This window comes from Sceloporus occidentalis, unplaced genomic scaffold (assembly GCF_023333645.1).
Source record: "Sceloporus occidentalis isolate IW3139 unplaced genomic scaffold, rSceOcc1.0.p SCAF_5, whole genome shotgun sequence".
NCBI classification, from domain to species: domain Eukaryota; kingdom Metazoa; phylum Chordata; class Lepidosauria; order Squamata; family Phrynosomatidae; genus Sceloporus; species Sceloporus occidentalis.
The window spans coordinates 68,917,602-68,938,715 of record NW_028316985.1 but is presented as its reverse complement, the minus strand read 5'-3'; the positions used below and the strand labels follow the sequence as shown (position 1 = coordinate 68,938,715).

The 21,114-nt window shown below is 39.4% G+C and overlaps 1 protein-coding gene across 1 annotated transcript in view; it reads right to left on the bottom strand.

The window, feature by feature from the left end:
• The window catches only part of LOC149312289 (cystic fibrosis transmembrane conductance regulator-like), a 116,467-nt gene that overhangs the window by 39,630 nt on the left and 55,723 nt on the right, over positions 1–21,114 (bottom strand). Inside the window, exons 9-15 of the mRNA XM_089527187.1 lie at positions 17,617–17,709; positions 16,576–16,758; positions 13,253–13,444; positions 9,516–9,610; positions 5,606–5,692; positions 2,844–3,564; positions 1,309–1,437 (exon numbers count right to left, since the gene is read on the bottom strand). Coding sequence (XP_089383313.1) covers positions 1,309–1,437; positions 2,844–3,564; positions 5,606–5,692; positions 9,516–9,610; positions 13,253–13,444; positions 16,576–16,758; positions 17,617–17,709 — 1,500 coding nt within the window. The remainder of the gene's footprint in view (positions 1–1,308; positions 1,438–2,843; positions 3,565–5,605; positions 5,693–9,515; positions 9,611–13,252; positions 13,445–16,575; positions 16,759–17,616; positions 17,710–21,114) is intronic.

The window sequence follows — 21,114 nt, the reverse complement described above, 5'->3', positions numbered from 1 at the left end:
AACCTCCACCATTGCCAATCACAGTTCCTTACCCATCATTTACTACCATTATCATGTTGTAAGATTATTCTTCTGAAGTTTTTTGGCTATATTTTCCAACCTTATCTTTCCCTTCTGTATCTTCATGCATAACTTACAAAGCAATCCTATGCACACCTACTCAAAAATAAGTCTATTGAGCCTGCAACCGCACTACAGAAATAATCCAGTTTAACACCACTTTAACTGCCATGGCTCAATGCTACGGAATTCTGGGAACTGTAGATTGTTGTGGCACCAGAGCTCTCTGACAGAGAAGGCTAAATGTCTCACAAAACTACAGTTCTCAGAATTCCATACCAGTGAGCCAACTTGGAAAACATTTTGAAATGCTTTGAAAAATCTGCAAAACCAAGCTTTCTGCTTGACTGGTAATTGACAAGGTAATTGACTGAGTTAATAGCACTGTGGTTTTTGCATTCAGACTGGTAATTGGAAATGTAATTGATGATATTAGTCAACTGCACTATGTTTAACTGCATTTAGCAGTTTGCTGGTACAAATAACACATTCTTTTAAAAAAAAATCTTTGGGTGCAAAAAAAAAAAGTTTTAAAGACCACATGCAGCCCACAAACCACACTTTCCCCACCTCTCCTAATCCAGCCTAGAAAGGAAATACACAGTATCTGGCCCTCTAGATGTTGAATTATAACTTCCATCTTTGTTCACTACTGGCTATGCTGGCTATGGCTGATGGGAGCTAGAGACTCCAACAACATCTGTAGAGCCACATGTTGCCCACCTCTGGCCTACAGTGTAAGAATTGCATACCCACATCTATCCAAGTACGATATTTAGCTTTAATTGAACCATTTCTCAATTTGCAACAGGACAGTATTTGCAACAGCACAGTATGTCATATTACAAGTATTATTAGTACATAGTTGTTGCTGGTAAGCATTCTGATGCAGATGTTTATAAATAATGGACATACCGTAACTAACAACTAAAAGTCAGATGAGCATACATGCAGTGTCCCTAAGAATTAGAGTTCCACTGCTACGCTTGCAATTAGGGTAGCCAGATCAAAGAATAACTGGGCTCCAGCACATTTAATAGTTCCATAGAAGAGGCAATTTCAGCAGATTTGCCTACTGTAACAAAGTGTACCCACTAAAATTCCATTCTCTACACAGCTATTTAAAATGTGGAGGTTCTATTATCCTCACCCTCAGCAGACGATTTAATTTGTCTTACTTGAAATCCTACTTTCATTTATAGTTGCTATACAGATTGAAGACCAAGATTATAAGGTCACCATTCTTACCTCAATTGAAAAGATAACTACGCACATAATTAACACAACAATCAACGCTTTGTGGACACTAATATATCGGAAGTATGTGTTCCATGTAGTAACAGTGTTCATTGTTTCAGAATCATCAAAGAAACATTCCTGGTAAAACAATGGACAAGGACACAGTTAGAATGATCCCAACAATTATTTGTTCCTGCATATCCATAATGTATCAGTACTGCTCACACTTTACCTATATGAATCAGAATCAATTCTATCACTGAGATATCTATAAACTCTGATGCTTACTTCCTAGCATTGTTATAAATTCTATGCATACCCATTGTATTCATGATTCTTTTTTTATTTTCAAAAGCACAGGATGAGTTCTGACAATTTTGAAACTTTCCCTGAATATTTTTATAAAGTAAAAAATATTATAAGTTTTTTAACTATCTGAAGCAAAGGGATAATCAAATCATTTCCAGTTTATGGCTCGTTCACATGTATTCAGTTGCAACTCTGCTCCATCTTTTCCCCCTCTTAATATGTGTGTGTGCGTATGCACAAAACATTGCTTAAAATGTACACATTTTGCCCATAAAATATGTACGGTATGGTTCTACAATAGTCCCCCTACTTGAATGCCCTTTGGACAAGTCAAAAATTGGGGGGGGGGGGGTAACAGTCCAATTTATAACTATGTTCAACTCATCATACACCAGCATGTGCAAATTGGGTTGTTTAAGGACATAGACCAAGCAAAATTACACCTCATCCCTACTGAAGCATTACGATTGATTCAATAGCTAAAATTCAATCCAAACGGAGCGGCATGGAAATGACATCCTGGTGCCGCGCAAAAGCGTCGGGGCGCCCTTTCTGTGGCGCCAGAAGGAGCTCCGAAATGGAGCTCCTTCCAGGTTTGTGTCGCTGGCGCAGCCTTTACATGGCTGCGCCAGCGACACAAATGAGAAAGGGGCCAAGCGGCCCCTTTCTCTTCGTCCCCGCTGCTGTCGGGTGTCCTTGGGGCATGAAGCCCCAAGGACACCCCTTTCCAGGTCGCGGGGAAGTGGCCTTTTGCCATTTCCCGGCAGCCTGGAAAGCGGCGGATTGAGGCCTCAGAGGCTGCCGCTGTGGCAGCTGAGGCCCCGATCCGGGGGGGGGGAAAGGGGCGGGAACAGGCCACCCCAAAAGGGCGGTCTGTAAGCCGCCAATAATAATAATATGATTTATTTATAGCCTGCCTCTCCCCAAAGGATCGAGGCGGGTAACAATCACCAAATTAATAAAAACTACATCGGTGTTCACACAGCAAAGTCTCATTGATTTAATGAGTCTACTCTGGCTGGGAGTCACAATTAATTAAACTTAGGCCAACATTACTGCAAGAAGAATTGCTATGAGATCATTGTTTTGACATATAAAAAATTACATATGAAACACGAAATTAAAGGTAGGTGTAATATAGAAATTACATTGCAACATGTTCAATAAGAGGGAAGCATCCAAAATAGATATTGGTATCTGAATCACAACCAACAACAGTAGTCTGAAACACATACCTTTAAATCCTCTTCATTAAGTTCTTCAGTTATTTCTAGCACACTGTCCCGAGACAAACGCCTGGCATAGATATCTATCTCAGAAGACTGGTGGACTACTGACATTTTACGTACTGATACACTGCCCTTTTTGTAAAGGCTTTGTCCAGGATGAACTGAGGTTCGGGTCATCAAGTTAAGCACAGACTGCCTTCTCTGTCCTCTGAATGTGGGGCCAGGATTAAATACATTGCTTCGTGGCAAAATTGCCTCCCCTTGTTCAGAGTCGGGCACCAAAGACAACCTTCTTTCAACTGGTTCTCCAAGACCGTCTTCTATACCATTAGCCTGCAATGGTGTTTTTTGTATGAGAGAAAACTTTCGGCTTGAATTCAGTGCATTCATCACAGAATTCTTCCTTTTCTCAGTAAAATCTGAAGTTTGCTTAAAGGAAGCTTTTTTCTTTTCATTTCGTGAACCCAATCCATCACTGTCAATAGAGAGCCTTCTCAGTGCTTCAGTCAGAATGGAATTCCTTCTGTCTGGACTGAAGTGATCAAAAGCATCAAATCCCATCAGCTCAGAGCTGAAGTTGGGCCGTTGACCCTGAAGCTCAGAAAATGTTCCATAGAAATAGCATGTTCCCTCATGTAAAATTAATATCTTGTCTGCTATCTTTAAATGTTCCAGTTTTGAAGTGACAAGAATTCTTGTTTTGTTGACAATAAGCTTACATACACAACTGTGAAAAGCAAGGAACAATAAGCAAAACATCATTACAAAAAGATTTTAAAAATAAGTGTGCTATATATCTATAATATCTATAATATAGATAATATATTTAATGAATCATTTCTTTATTTATACTTGACTTATACTATTTTTCACACCTTGTCACAATGAGGGGGCCAGCCTTCTTTCTTGAGGAAGGGCATTCCAGAGGGCAGGAGCAGCCACTGAGAAGGCTCTCTCTCGTGTCCTCATCAGATGAACCTGTTATGGTAGAGGGACCGAGAAAAAGCCTTACCCGGGAGATCTTAGGGCCCTAGCAGGTTTGTATGGGGAGATATGGTCTCTCAAATAATCTGGACCTATGCCATGTAGGGCTCTATAAGTCATAAGCAGCACTTTGAATTGTGCCTCGAAACGAACTGATAGCCAGTGGAGTTGTTTCAGCAAGGGAGTTGTGTGGTCCCTATAACTGGCCCCAATCAGCATTCTGGCACAGGCATTTTGCACATGCTGAAGTTTCTGAACAGTTTCCAAAGGCAGCCCCATGTAGTGCATTGCTGTAGCCCAAACGGGATGTAAGCAAGACATGTGTCACTGTAGCCAGATCTGATGTCTCAAGGAATGGGTGCAGCTGGCACAGAAGTTTTAATTGTGCAAATGCACTCCTGGCCACTGCTGAAACCTGGCCATCCAGGCACAGAGTGGAGTCCAGGAGCACACCCAAGGTGCGAACCTGAGATTTCAGGGGGAGTGTAACCCCATCCAGCATAGGCAAGGTCCCTATTCCCTGATCTGCCTTACGACTGATCAGGAGCACCTCTGTCTTGCCCTTGCTAGATTAAGTTTCAATTTGTTTGCCCTCATCCAGTCCATTACTGACCGTAGTTCCATACAGAGACAGTTTCCTTGGAATCAGATGAAAAGGAGAGATAGAGTTGGGTGTCATCTGCATCATGGTGACACCTCACCCTGAAACTCTGGATGAGCTCTCCCAGAGGTTTCATCTAGATGTTTTATAACATGGGGGACAAAATGGAACCCTGTAGGACTCCACAGGCCAGTGGCCAAGGAGTCGAACAGGAGTCCCCCAACACCACCTTTTGAGTCCGCTCCTCCAAGAAGGACTGGAACCACTGCATAACAGTGCCCCTAAGTCCCATGTCAGAGAGGCAGCTCAGAGGGATACCATGGTCGATGGTATCGAAAACATCTGAGAGATCTAGCAGGACCAGCAGGGACACACTCCCCCTATCCATTTCCCTGCAGATGTCATCCACCAAGGTGACAAAAGCTGTCTCTGTCCCATAGCCAGGCCTGAAGCTAGATTGAAATGGATCTAGAAAATATGTTTCATCCAGAAACCCCTGGAGCTAAGAGACCACTACTCACTCCAGAACCTTGCCTCAGACTGGAATATTAGAGACTGGCCAATAGTTCTCCAGGATGGCGGGATCCAGGGAGGTCTTTTTCCGCAATGGCTTCACCACAGCCTCCTTTAGATAGGGTGGCAATCTACCTTGCTGTAGTGAAGCATTCACCACTCCCCTTGCCCACTCAGCCAGTCCCCCTCTAGCTGCTGTGCAGCTGTGTTTGAAACCAACCCTGGAACGAAAGAAGTTGCCCCACTCCTGGACTATGTATCCACACAGCTCTTTTCTGCAAACAACCAAGCTTCAAAGCAGGAAGACCTCCATTATCTGTATTTTCCCATTTTGTCCATATCATGAAATTACAGTTTACCATTTTGATACAAGCCAGGATATTTAGTTCTGGTTCAAAGCTGATTTAATATCTTGGCTTGTTTCTTGATTCAGACGAAATGAATTTGACTATCAGGTTTTAGTATAATACTAACTGATTTCTAATGAGTATTGCACAGAGGCCCTAAAATTATTCCTAAAAACATTATGTATTTGCATAAATTTACATAAAAATACATATTATATTAACAAATGTATTTTTTAGATATGGCCATTGCTCTGCATGAAGCTTTTTCTGCCTCACTAACATCATACCCTTTAATAATAATAAAAAGTCACAATATACCATACCTTTCAAATATTTCTTTTTCTGTTAACATGTCTAAATAACCAAAAGGGGAATCCAGGAGATATAAATCAGCATCCTTATACACTGCTCTATATAAAAGACAAAGAAATGAAATTAACTTTGATGAAAAGTAAGTACTAGCACAAGAAATCCAGATTTAATTTACAGTTTTCCCCCCAGATGTTTTATTATAGACTAAAGCAAACTGCATCCAGTGCTTCCATGGTTACAAACATGTAGGCTCATATAACCCACCATATTCATATTTAACTGTATACAATGAATGTCTTAGGCATGTTCCCAAAAGCTCGTTTCTGCTGAGCTGGCCACACAAAGCATTATGTTTTCCTTGGAACTTACATTCTTGGTTATTCGTTCCTTGGCTATTTTTCTCGAGCATTGGTTTGATTATGCTTTTGTGGAATAAGTTCAAAACATAAACAAGACATATAAGACATATGCAACATAGATTGTCCAGAAATTTGCAGAGTGGTAATCAAGATTACAGAAGTAATGAATTGCTATCAGCAATAAGTAATGGATTGGACAAGAGCCAAAAGTGACAAGATGGAAAATGCTGGTTCATGGTTTGTTTTTGTTTTTCTGACTTTAGAGGAGTTGTTCAAACAGTTCTGGTTACCTTTCCCTCATTTGGCCCAAGAGAAGCACTTGTATTCATACTTAACCTTATAAAGGCCACAAGGCACTAGTGAATAGTCACTCATATACATCTATCCATACACATGCATACAAATACACACATCCAATCCACCTACTTGAAACACAGGTCACTAGTGAACAAACTACAGATTGTATAGATATACATCCATTTTCCCACATTACTCTCCACACATTTTCACTTTAGATACAAAGATTCTGCATCCCCAAGTTCTGAAGAGATACTTTAAGTTTTTTCTAACTTGTACCAATGCTGGAGGGAGAGGTAAGGTGGCAATCATTATGATCTTATGGTGATAACTAATCTTTCTATTCTGTCTGCAGCTCAAGAAAGATCTTTCTCTTGTAACAATTACTCTGGAAGGGGCAAGCGATGGGCTATATAACTGTCACATACAGGCAAGGACTGGAGAACAGGTTATGGCTGGGATACAACCCATGGTATGACAGTTTGCTACTTATGCTCTATTGGTCCAGGCTTAGGGTACTAGATCCAATGGTATCTATAGCTTGAAACACATGGTATGGTAGATGTGGCCCCTCCTGGACAGAAATAGCCTGGTCATTTTCTGTTGTGGAATTTTTCCTATATGCTGATCTAAATCCTATTAGTTCCAACTAGAATACAGCTATGGACTCCATTATATTTATCTATGCATTGAGTCATCATTCAACAATTAATTTAATGGATCTACTCTACCAGAGACTCTCCAATAGCAACTGTTACATATGGGTCTTTGAAGAGTTCTGACTGAAAACACCCACACTGAAAACATCTAACAATCCTTAAATAGCTGCAGTAACTTCCAGTCTGTTTCCAAGCACAATTAAATGTGCTGATGCTCACTTTTAAAGCTATACAATCACTTTCTACCACATGAGCATCCCAGAAGCCTAAAGCCATCTTCATTGAGAAGCCCTTCTGCAAGAGTCTCTAAATTAGGTAATCAGAAAGAGGGACATAGTTTTTTGGGGGGTGTTTGAGCTAAGCCTTTGATTTCAGAAAGAGTGACATCTTGTTATGGTTCACTCTGTTTTATATACCTTCCTCAGGGAAACACATGTGCAGCACAGTTGATATCTGTTCAACAGCAGAAGCAGCAGAAAACGACTTTCCTATTTGCAAGATTTTCAGGTGGCCATTTCAGCGATTTTTAAATGCTACTATATTCTCTTATGCACTCTGCTCATTTTACTGTTTGTTTGTCAGTTCATTGTTCTGCTGCTCAGTTTTATTTATTTATGTATTTACACATTTATTTGGGAGTTATATTTGTTTATTTTTAGTTTGTATAATGGTTCTGCATTTTCTTCCAAGCCAGCCTGAGAATTGAGAAACCTGTGATATACAACACATCAAAAATATTTTCCTTACAAGAAAATTCAACTGTTGCCTTAGCTTCAGCTGAGCATAAGGGAGCATCTTTCTTGTAATCTGAGGGATACCATACTGTGTTGTTCTATCAAACCATAAACTTCTCTATGAAAAATCAAATTCTCATTATTAAATATAAAAAATACTAGGCAGAAAATAATCTTAGGTTGTAATCCTTTACCAACTTGAACTGGTAATTTTAGTTCAAAAGGTCCTCCATAGTGTAAGACCTAATACTCTCTGCTTCAGGCCCTGTTCAGACCGGCCATTAAGGTCAGCCTGGGGGCAGAGTTGGGGCATCACATCCACATGATGCACACCAGACTCCACCACCAGGGTGCCAAGTTACCCAACAAGGGAATTCCCTATTTACTTCTATGGAAATTTTTGGTGTGTTTTATTGAATTGTAGTATTTTGTTGTGTGTGAAGAATTTATCTGAAAGAGGAATAAAGCAAGTTGTGAACTGAGTTCTTCGGACTAGCAGCAAATTAATATATGGAAGAATATATACATAATATATGTAAAAAGAGTCAAACAAGCAAGCATCACACATGTTCACTTCTAATGAGATCCAGCACACATGCAGCTAAGCACCAAGCACAGCTGCCTTGAGTCCCTCCACCAGGAGAAAGGTGGGATATAAATATGTTGTTGTTGTTGTCATTTCCACTATTTCTCCACTGTCGAAAAGTGGTGCATGAAGATAGTGAAGAGTCTTTGCACATAAGTCTAATCTATACTACAAAAATAATACAATTTGACAACACTTTAACTGCCATAGCTTGATGCTATGGAATCCTGGGATTTCTTATTGCACCAGAGCTCTTTGACAGAAAAGGCTAAATATCTCACAAAACTACAAATCCCAGAATTCCATAGCATTCAATCATGGCAGTTAAAGCTGTGTCAAACTGTATTATTTCTGTAGCGCAGATTAGACCATAGATGTCTGGTTCTTGTTGAAATTCATATAAAGATTTTTAGAATATGTTCTGGTCAAAGACTTCCTTCTACAGCCCAACACACACATAATAACATGGATCATGAAACCCTATAATACAGTGGGCTCTTGGTATGTACTGGGGCTTCATTTCAGGCCCCCAATGTGGACATCACAATCTGTAGATACGCAAGTCCCATTATATGTATTGGTGTAGTAAAATAGTGTCCTTATATAACATGGCAAAATGGCTTTTTAGATTTTTAAAAAATATATATTTTCAAGCCTGGGTTGTTGAATCCAGAGATGCATATTCCATGGATATGGAGGGCCAGCTGTATATGCAGCGTACAGCCCAAACTCTAGTGTTTTAATGTTAGCTGAAAAGAAAGCCTCAAAAGCAAATTCTTGTTTAAACATGGACAACTATCTCCTAAATTTTTTCCAAACGTGCTGATGAAATGCCTGGTTGAGTTCATAATGAAAATGGCTCTGCTGCATGAATAATGCAGCATAAATAACCCAGAGGCAACTATACTTCACATTTACACCAATTTTCCAAAGCAGGGATGCATCAGACATTAGAACTACAGGGGTCTGAGTGCCTCTGTTGTCTGCATTCTCTGCTTATTGGAAATTGTTATGGATGAAAAATAGAGAAATACAGCAAACAGCAAAACTTAGGAGAAAGGCCACGATTCCATACCATGAATTCTACAGTTATTTTTGACAACATTAAGAAATTAATTGCAAGAAAAAGCATCAGCAAAAAATAAATAAATCTTATCTTGTGAATGAATGACAATTCTATTGAAGACACACACACACACACCCCCCAAATAACATGCTGGTATCAAAATGTACCAGAATGAGCGATATTTGATTTTAAAAATGTTCATGCAATTATTTCAGCTCACCTGGCCAGGGAAATTCTGGCTCGCTGTCCACCACTGAGAGTGATTCCACCTTCTCCCAAAACAGTGTCATCTTTTTCTGGAAACTTTGAAATGTCCTAGTTAAGAAATGCATGATTTTTTCATTTATGGTGTATTTTATTGTATTGTAGTATTTTGCTTTTCTCAAATTGTGCGCTTGAGTTTGATCCGCATTTGGTAACTAACCATTGGGAGGCATCTATTTTACACACACTCTGTGGTCCATCAAGGTATTTATAGCCATAGTCATAAACAGAATTCTGTCACTTTGTAGTTAACCTCTTGCTCCTAAGAATGTATGCAGAAGGCAACTGGCTTCTCTCATATTATTAGATTCTTTTGGAACATGTTGCTTCCTTCCTTAACAAGTGTTCAATTATTTCTGCCTTGTGCTTTCCTACTATTCAGCAAGTTACTAATCAAGAGGAAGAACAGCCCTCATCTTCCACAATGATCAGTTTATGAGGTGTAGCTGTAGCCTTTGATGCAAGAACCTTGGCAGAAATGCCTAGCTGTCCCTGTTAGGGATGTAAAGAAAACTCAGAACTTTTATTTTTGTTGCTGATAAAAGGCGTCTGAACTCTGAAACTCAATGAGACAACCTGTAGAGCAAATGGCCAAACACTACAAGATTTTTTAAATATATATTTCAGCATTTATGTTGTGCAAAAAAAGAAAAAGAAAAAATCATTTGTGCAAAATAACATGAAGAAAAAACTTCAGGACATGACAGCTGGGAAGGGACTTTTTTCTCTCTGCCATAATCTTAACAAAAATCCCTGAAGCAAATGGAAACAGGGTAATGACCCATCTGGCCAACTGTTCAGAGGTCTGAGTATCAGCTGATCTTCAAAAAATTTACCAGTCATCTTACTAACATTACCAGTAATCTTAGTAGCATATTTTACCTGACCAGATGGGAAACTAAATCAAGAGTAGGAAGTCAACAAGGGATGTAGGAGAGGGAAGGTGATCACCTGTAGCACTATGATAGCAAACTGCACAACACAGGTCTAACCTATTGATCAATAGTCCAGTTGCAGGTTGGGTTAACTCAGAAGGGTTCAGTGGGACATAGGGGTGAAACAGACAGTCAAAAAGAGCCAGCTTCCCAGCAGATTTGGGGGCATGGCATTCAGACAGCAGCACACTCCCAGTCTGTCAGGAAGCTGCATGGCTGACCACACATGTGGTGGATCGAGGGCATTTTGGCAGCGCAGCATTTACACATGCTACGCTGAAAAAACACTGCCACAATGGCAAAGGCACCCTTTTCCCGGTGCTAAAAGGAGTGGCTTTCTTTCTCTCCTTTTTGAGCCAGGAAAAGGCCAGGTTGAGGGTATGGCGTAAGGTTGTCCAGGCCCCAACCCGGCGAGCAAAGGGGCTGCAGCAAGCTGCTCCTTAACCACCAACTGCTTTGCCCCTTAGTCTCAAATAATATGTACAGTATATGACCAAATTAAATGTAAGTTATTGAACGAATAAAAGTGAGGAGGAGGGAAATTAGATTAAAAGACCAGAGGAGCAGAGACAAAGGAGAAAAGCTTTTTAAAGAGAAGTTAACATTGGTTGCATCTATACTGCAGAAATAATCCAGTTTGGCAGCTCTTTAACTGCCATGACTCAGTGCTATGGAATTCTGGGAACTGTAATTTTGTGATTTAGCCTCCTCTTTCAGAGAACTCTGGTGCCACAGATCCCAGAATTCCACAGCATTAAGACATGTCAGTTAAAGTGATGTCAAACTGGATTATTTTTGCAGAGCAGATGCAGCCCTTGTGAACTAATTTCCTGGAGATATTTCCTAACTTGCCTTCTAGTGTTATGCCTTGCCAACTCTTTGACATTTGAACAGCTTATTCATGCTTTTTGTATTGTTTTTTAGGGAGAAAGCTGAGGTCCTGTTGCATTCCAATTAGAATCTACATCCCGGTAGCCAAAGCCTGCAATGTTACTTTGGGGAAGAATGAAAAATAAATGTAATGAATATAAAAATGAATGTTCACCAAAACCATCCATAACTAAGTAGTGACAGGATATTGGTGTGGGACTCTTCTTGGTTATGGATTGCTTTGATGTTATGTTATTATATTTATTTGGGAAATATAATTCAGTGTGAATGTAATGGATTTAAAATATCATGGGCCTGGTACCACAATAGTTTTCCCAACAGAGATATATATTCCTGGTTCCATCTAAAATATTTTTGGACAGCAAATTACTATCAGGTAGGTCTTTCAGCTCTCAATGTACTAAATCAGAAACTAACAAATAAAATGTTACACCCTGCTCAGTGTTCTTCATGCCGTCCTATAGAGTGAGCATTTTATTCCAATTTCTCAAACTTAGAAAGTTATGTAAACTATGTGCTTTCTCATCCATCTCTACATAATTGCTTGATAAAGTTACCACACACATCTATAATTCCTCAAGTGAACTTTGGTGATAAATTTGTCAGGAATGGATTACAGATCAGTCAAAGGAAATAGGGTGGTGGTTCTCAAACTGTGGGGCAGGAACCCCGGGGAGGGATGAGAGAATTGTTCAAGGGGGCATGAGACTGGGAGGCCCTGATTCCTCCTCCTCTTCTTCTTCACAAATCATGTCTGTCTTGGAAGGGAAGAGAAAGGCAAGGAGGGTCATTGGAGCCTCTGCCCAAGGGATGAGGAGAAGAAAGAGGAGGAGAGTTATTTCCTTATAACATATTAAAATATTAGTATACATGAATGTATGAACGAAAATATGCACACTAATAAAACAAAATAGGGTCAAAAGTATGGGAACCACTAAGATAGGGGATATTAACATATGAGCTTTTTAACTTGACAATACTAGACCAACAAGGACATGAGTGGAGGAGATACAATGCTCTTAACCTGGCACCATCTAGTCTGATGTCTAAAATATATGCAACCAGTAGCATCCAAAAATAATGATTTATCATTTTCAAAAAAGTTCCAATGCTACTGCTATTTTCTTCCACATTTTACTGTTCACTTTCATGCTCTACACAGATGAACAAGAAAACAACGGAAATGGAAATGACCCAACAATGATTTTCTGTGAGTTCCTTCACTACTAAATAGTTCAATATGCAAGAGAGTTGATGAAAGTAACAATGAACTGTGTCTTGCATTTCTAAAATAATCCATATGGTATATTTGGTGTATAAAAATTATGACAGATGTTTTGTAAATCCTGGAAAATGAACATGATATTGACTCCTTATTCTCTAATTACTATCTTTGTGAGGATTTTTTGGAAGACTTTTTTTTCACAAAGTGGGATGCTAATATGTAGTACAAAATCCTCCACACATTAGAGTTCACACAGTGAGGTAAATTATGTATCTTTGGATTTCATGTAACGATTGTTATATGGGGCTCTCATTACTTGTATCCATCTGCCATCTGTTTTAACAACAATCATTTGCCACAGGTAATAAAGAAAATATGACCTGAAACTTCCAAAGGCACCAGATCCCATCTGATCTTGGAAACTGAGCAGGATCAGTCATAGTTAGTACTTGTATGGGAGACCAACAATGAATACCAGGTACTGTAGGCTACATTTCAGAGGAAGGAACTGGCAAAAACCCCTCTCGGTATTCCTTGTCTTAAAAGATCCTATGAAATTCATAGGTTGTCATACTATAAGTTGACAGATGACCTCAAGGCACATACACACAAGAAGGAAAATATCAAAAACTGAAGACTTACTTCTTCCAACTGACAGGCTTTGATGACATTCTTATATCGGAATTCATCATAGGAAACTCCAAAGATGATATTGTCTTTAATTGTTCCAGGCATGATCCATGATACTTGAGGGCAGAAGGAAATCCTTCCACTGTGTTTTACTTTGCCTTCCAAAGGCTCCAACTCACCCATGATCAACATCAGGAGAGAAGTCTGTAATTGATTTTATTAATGTTATTTAATGTCAGTTAATTAATGTCAAGGAGGTTTTCAAAACACATAGAAGTTCTACTGGCCATAGTTACTCTCGGATTATTAGTGCCTACAAAGGGCATAAATGATATTGACATCAACAAATTCAACAACCATTAAATGCATGGCAGCATATTCATTCCAACTCAGCTCAAAATATAAAATGATGGAAAATAACAGAAATCTTAGCCTCTCAATCATTTTCTTTCATGTTCACAGGGCAAAATTGAAACTATGAAACTGACAACTATGGAAGCATAGCAGGATGTGAGACATACATTAATTATAAACTTAAAGTTATGGTTATCTTGAGATGTATTATTGATTCGTTTTTAATTGGTCATAATAAGAACTTGGTTTGATCTTCCATTTCCTGATATTTTTCTCTCCAAATCACAATAGAAGCACAGGCTGTGATTCATTTTTATAATACTTTAAAAGCCTATCACAAAAGCTATTGACTGAAATTCAAATCCTATCTGCAATTTCTATTGTGGTAATAAAAAGGTAGTAGTAACCTTTTACTAAAAGGCAGTAGTACCCTCATGGCAATTACTGAACATCAAAGAGATGAGAAATACAAGAAAATATTATGTATGTTGTCAAAAGTAAACGCATCCCATCTTCAGAAATTAGCAGAAAGACTCATTTTAAAGAGATTGTAACTTGTCACTCTTTGCCCCTAGAGAAAAAAATTAAAAATCTCTCATACTCTCTTTAAATATCTACGTTCTTTAAAATATGAAATGTAATAACAGAAACTACAGACAGTGTCAGGACTGGTGTTTGAATTATATCTATCAGAAATAGATCAGAATGTGAAAACTTGTTTTTAAAACTCCTTATTATTCATTATAGTGTTTAGAAAGTAATACATAACTGTTACTTGTTGCACTTTTAAACATAACATATTAGATTGCTTATTGCTTGTTTGTTGTAAAGGGTAGCTATAAACTCTTAACTCATTACACCAATGGAGACACTGTATTCCCACTTGCTGTGTTACATTTAAATGTCCCATTCAGCATATCCACACTCTGTAATTATAGCAACCTGAAACACCTTAATTGACGTGGTTCTATCTTACAGACTCCTGGAATTTTTAGCTTGGTCACGAACATAGATAGAACTTACTGCTAGAGAGCTATAATACTGTAATGTGGGGGAATGTGGTAGAATTTTTTTCCCACCAAACTACAAATCCCATGATTCTATTATACACCTAACTCATTGGTTCCATGCTCTGAAACAGACCTGTGGAAATGGCATCCATTCTCCAGGATCATGAGCAGAAGCCCTAGTGCTGGATGTAGCCTATACCCTGAGCAGGTTTCCTTGGTCCCCTCTTCTAGGGCAGCATTTTGACATACCAGGTTAGGAGAAAACTGTCAATTCCTGTGGTTTAGCTTTGCCAGAAGGGATACTACTACTGACACTTCAAATTTCCTTTATTTTCTGAAAGAATCACCAACGTCTGGCTTTTGATTCAGCTGCACTTTTGGAAAACACCGCCAAATTTCTTTCAAACTGCAATACCCACAAACTGAGTGTTGATAACTGTCAAGGTCAATATCCTCAAGCCAAATTGCTTTTAAAAAATAGAGATGTAAAAACATGAATTAGAACTTAGTATGTGAGAATCTTCAGTAATTCAACATAAATCTATTGAGGAATTATTTATGCTATTATTGAGTTGGAATAATTCTAATATTTGGAAAGTAACTTTTAAAAGGAAGGAATCGCCATACCTCTGAAACAGACCATGTGATTTCCATGCAAATGGTCCTGGCTTCTATCCCTGACATGTTCTTTTAAAACAGAGCTAGAAATCTTTTGCTCTCCAGCTATTTTATAAACCCCATAATACCTTACCACTGGCCATACTGGCTGTGGCTCTTGGGAGTAGAGCTGTAAAACTTTCAGGGACAAAATGTTTCCCATACCTGAATTAAAAAGACAGGACCACCAAGAGTGGTTTGGGACCCAGCTGAAATTATTTTCCAGATGTCCCCACAGCTATTTGCCAGAAGTAGCTATGTATTACAGGCAAGGCCAAAAGTGAGTGACTGAGAGCAAGCAAGTTGGCCAGGTAAGCACCTTTGGGAAAGAGGCTTCCAGCTGCATATGAAGTAGGGATCCAAGGAAGGGCTCTTTGCAACTACCCTCCCTGTCTCATTTGGAGACAGAAAGACTTTGCTCCCATGTTCAGGATGCCACACTTGGCAATTGCAAGGCTTCCTCTTCTGCTATTCCAGTTTGAGCCCCTGGCGGATTAGCAAAAAATCTTTACATAGGATTTCAAATGTTGTATATCATTATTGTTTGCTTTGAATTTACCAGTTTTACAATGGATAACAAAATAAATTGACAAATAATGATACTATATGGAAAGATAAAAACATACACAAGATAGGCCAAATAAAATGTGCTCCCCACAGTCCCATGATGAGTAGCCAATTCTGGGGGCAAACATTCCAGATGAGGTCTGGCCACTTCAGCACTGAATATGCCCTCTTTAAAACGGAGTAAAAAACCTTAGGCTTAGGGTTTGTTCCAGATCTTCCCAGAAGATCCAGAGCCTTCTCTTGCAAGGTCAAGTGGCAGTTGACAATGTGTCCCATTGTGCCACCCAGTGGTGCTGCTGCTGGCACATGCTATTCACTATGATGTCAAAACAAGGTGTCCAGCCATGTGATCGACACTGAGTGCCTCGTTCTAACCCCAGGAGATACTTGCCAGCAGCGGCAGGTAGCACAGTTGAATGCACATGCAAACAGCTGCCCAACATTGCAACAGAATGCCTGAGGTAATGGACAGATGTTGAGGAAGCTCTGGCTACACCTAGAGTATTCTGGGCTATATGGACTGGCAATTTGGGGGAATTTTGCATGGCTAGGCTTTAAGAGAGAGAGAAAGAGACAAATCACTACTGCTGCTACCAATAGGAAGGATATATGTGCCATCACTTCTACTTCTGCCCTACTGAATTCCTACAGGTAAAAAGATCTCTGCTATTATTTATTGTTTATTGCTATTTATGAATATTTCCCTGAAAAGGAGAGTTTTGTGCTTTAGCAATCTGATGCCTGTACCTTGCCTGCCCCGGTTGATCCAGCAACAGCTAGTAGCTGTCCCTTCTCAATTTTGAAGTTGATGTCCTTAAGGACAGGAGTAAAATGAAGTGGGAAGTTACTGAAGAAGAGACCATCACCAGCAGTTGATATATTTGTGCTGCCATTTTCCAGTTTTGCTTTTGTAAAGAGCTCCCCAGTTCCCTGCAAAAAAAGAAAGGAAACCCAAACTTAGGCAACACTAAAAAGTGGATCCATGTTTACACATTACTGTGAAATTGCAGTTCTCAGTTGATACCTCCATTCCTCTAAGCTTCCTTTCATTTTATATGTACAAAGAATTGCCATGTTCTAATAGTTCTTAATAAGTCCCCACCAACTGTGTCAGCTTCTTTTTTAATATTGGGAAAATCTATTTAGCTCAAAGAGCTTGGATGTAGACTGTCTGAAATACAATATCTCCCAATATGAACCTGTCCAAGTTTTATTATCCTTGGGAGGACTTTCTCTCAGTCCAACCACCATGTCAGACATGTAATGGTGAGGACACAGACGAGAGCCTTCTCAATGGCTGCTCTCTAACTGTAGAATTCCCTACTATTGAAAGCTAGGCAACCCCTTCTCAGCTCTTCTTCTGCCAACAGGAAAATACCTTTCTGTTTACTCAGATCTTTGAGTGTTAACTGTATGTGGCAAAAGTTCTTTTAACCTTGGGTGTGTTTTTAACAGCCTTTCAAAACTGTTTTAAATTAATGTTTTAATGTGATGGTTTATTTGTGGGGGTGGGGTTTACTTCTGTACTAGTCATAGTTTTAACTCAAATTGTTATCCACCTTGGGTTCCATATTGGGAGGAAAGTGGGATTAAAATAAAATAAAATCTGTGCTTGTAAAAGATGCAGAAATTTACTGAATGAACTTGTTCCTAGCAGAAATACGGTAAGACTAAAACCTGGAGCAGTATCAACTTTTGAGAATCTAATAAATTAAAATCCCTTAAAAAGAAAATCTTTACTTAAAAAATCCAAGAACTCATCAAAATTTATTAAAATCATAGTGTTACCTCATCCCAGAAAGCTGTTACTTTATCCAGTTCAAGGCCAGTAGTTGTCAAATTATATTCCAATGTTTTGTATTCCTCCTTTTGCAAGAAATCCTGCAAATTTAATCAGGATAGCTTTTGAAGCACAAAGACATACAAACAGTATACTGATGTTAGGCCATGAAACTTAACTTTCTTTTCTTCTCTTATAAAACTTATTAATAGAAACATAAATTCTGTCCTTGCCAGTGAAAATGCATATTGAAAGCATTCTTCTAACAGGGTAAGTTCTACTGTTTTTCATCCAGAGTGAGCATCAAATGAAAACTCACAAAACGAAAATGACAAAGTGACTGCATGTGTACCTCCTAAGTGTCATTTAAATAATTCATATGTCACCCTTTGCTTTGGATTACATAACGTTACCCATTCCCAAGTTCTTCTTATGTATTAATAGACAACCAACCAAAAATACCAACAAACAAGATTTTAAACTTGTAATTTAGAGTCAATTAAGATGTCCAGAAACATAAATCAGATGTTGTGGGACTGCAGCTCCTAGCTAGCAAACCTAGCTAGTCTAGCTAATGGTAAAGAATGCTGGGAGTTGCAGTTTAACATTTGGAGGATTGTGTAATTCCCACTCCTACTGCACCACTTCTGAATTCATGTTTTTTACATGGAAGCACCTTTATATTGAATGTATATGCTTGGTTTAAAGAATCAAGGAGATGTGCTATAAATTCTTTGTTGTTGTATGTCTTCAAGTTGTTTCTGACCTCTGGCAACCCTAAGGCAAATCATGGGATTTTCTTGGCAAGATTTGTTCATGGGAGGTTTGCCATGGCTTTCCCGTCAGGTTGAGAGCGTATGACTTGTCCTAAGTCACCCAATGGGTTTCATGGCCAAACAGGGAGTCAAACCTTTGTCTCCAGAGACATAATCCAACACTCAAATCATTTCCCATGTTAATATATTACTTGTTTGTGGTCCACATGCCTCTACATACTTGTATCATACTTAACATCCCCTGTTAACCTATTTTAAACAGAATATACAAACATCATTTTGCAGTAATAAAGGCTTACTGCCCAGTCATCAACTTGATGACCCAGCACTTACATGCTTCAAACGTGGCCCACTAAGAAATATGGCAACATAGCAAGAACATTATCACAACCCACCACAAGAATTGGTAATGTCCATTCTTGTTCCACTCACAAAGCAACAATTGTCAATGTGGGATACAATATCTTGGCTTGGTCTACTCCTCATGTTTTCTACATCTGTAGTTTTAACATTTTTATCCTGCATTGAATATATATGTACTAGTAACATGATGCAATTCACTCTGAAATCAGGGACGTAGCCAGGATTTTAGGAAAGGGGGGGGGGGGGGTCCAGACTAAGTGCCACCATTATAATGGGGCTTGAGTGCGGTGGCGCAGCAGCACACACCATTTTTCTAACGGAAGGGGGGGGTCCGGACCCCAAGATCCCCCCCCCTTGGCTACATCCCTGCTGAAATGAATGGTAAGCTTCCCAATAATTTTCCTTGATCTAGGCTGTCATTTAATATCTGCTTATCATGTGTATGTCCCCAGATGCTCTTAGGCACTGCTAGTTAAACAAAATGATGATAGCACCAATTTCCTTCCAACAAAACAAAACTTTTGATCTTTGAACAAGAAGCACCCTTTCTTTAAAAAAAAAAAATACTGGAAACATTTAAAGAACAATCCTACCAGAAAGATGGAGCAGGAGAGATCTGTAGACCAAGGATCCACCTGATCCAATGCCCTACTGGGCTTGCAATAGCAGGAGAGAGGAAAGAAGGAGGAACATTTTCCCCTTACTCCTTTGTTTTGCTTTTTTAAAAATGATTTCCCATCCACTGGAAGCAATGGGAGGGAAATTACGTGTGCCAGATCTAGGGCTGATTTACATTTCCTTAAATTCTGGGATCATGTCTTAGAACTGCAAGGGCTTTCCATCATGTGCAGGCAAGGTGTTCCCTGATCCACCCATTACATGCTTCCTAATCTGCCACTTTTTTTGCCCTGAAGGTTTCTGTGGCTGCTGGGATGAAGCATACACACACTGATCTCTCTCTCTGTGTGGAGGAAGCTCCAGGAGCTGACCTCTCTTTCCACCCTAAAAGAAAGAAAGCAGATCTATTTTATGAGCAATGGGATACTATCTTCAAGACCACAGGATTACTGCTTTATAGTGTATTCTTAACTGCTGAAGATGACCAGGGTCTAGCTAAATTAACAATTAGGAAAGCTGAAGATGTGCTGAATCCAGTGGTTTCCGCCAATAGATGTTGGAAACTACTTATCATTGTTCTTTCCTTGGCCTACCTTGCACCAGTACTGTGGAAGTGTCCTGGGCTGGAAGAGGTTTGGATCAAATGTAACTCACCGCCTTCCAAATCCTATCCCCCATTTTTTGGCTCTTCTGCTGGTAAAGTAGTTCTCCTGTAAGGCTGCTCTTTTGGTTACTGTATATATAGTTGTCCCTGTTTGTGCAGACTTCAAGTCTGCATCCCTCACTTACTCGCGGGGGGCATATGGAGGGACTTAAAATGGGGTGTATGCCCGCATGTGCCTGTGGGGGCATGCTGCCATTCAAGCCAATAGAGCTTGAATATCGGCGGATTTCTGTTTTTTCGGGGGGAGGGGTCTGGAATGGGTCCCCTGTGAAAATGGAGGGGCAACTGTATTCATGTATAAGTCTAAAAATTTTAGTCAAAAAATTGACCCAAAAAACTGAGTCAACTTATCCATGGGTCAATGTAAGTACTGTACTTTAACATTTATTTTTTTTAAAAAGAACCACCCCCAGGTAAAAGGCAAGAGTGTACTCTGTCTGACCAAACCCCCCTCTACTCTCTCATCCATGTAGTGTGAGCACAAACAGTAATACCAGCCAGAATTTTTGTAAATTCTTTGGCACTGTTTTCCTTTGCTTTATCCTTTAAATCCTTTGTAACCTGCCCATTTTACCCTCGACTTACCCACAGGTCATATCAAAATCCATCATTTTTGGCCCAAAATATGCCCTCAACTTATGCATGAGGTCAACTTACAATCAAGTATACAGTGCTACCTCGGGTTACGAAATTAATTCGTTCCGCGGCGCCGTTCGTAACCCGATACATTTCGCAACCCGAAAAGGCTTTCCGTTAGCGCTGGAAAGCCGCTAGCCGCGCTTCGGATTTGAATTTCGCGCCGAAATGAATTTCGTAACCCGAAAAATCTTTCGTTACCCGGAACAGTTTTTTCCAATCTAACTTTTTCGTACCCCGGAAATTTCGTAACGCGATCAATTCGTATCCCGGGGTACCACTGTATACAGTAATTGCTGAAACCATCCAGCAGACGAAGATGTTTCAGACAGCTGAAAAGGCTTCTATACCTCCTGCAGCCAGTGCACCTTTCATTTACCACAGCACCATGCCTTGTTAAATAGTCCATGGGATCCTTTTTATAAAATGACACTACATGAAGAGAATAC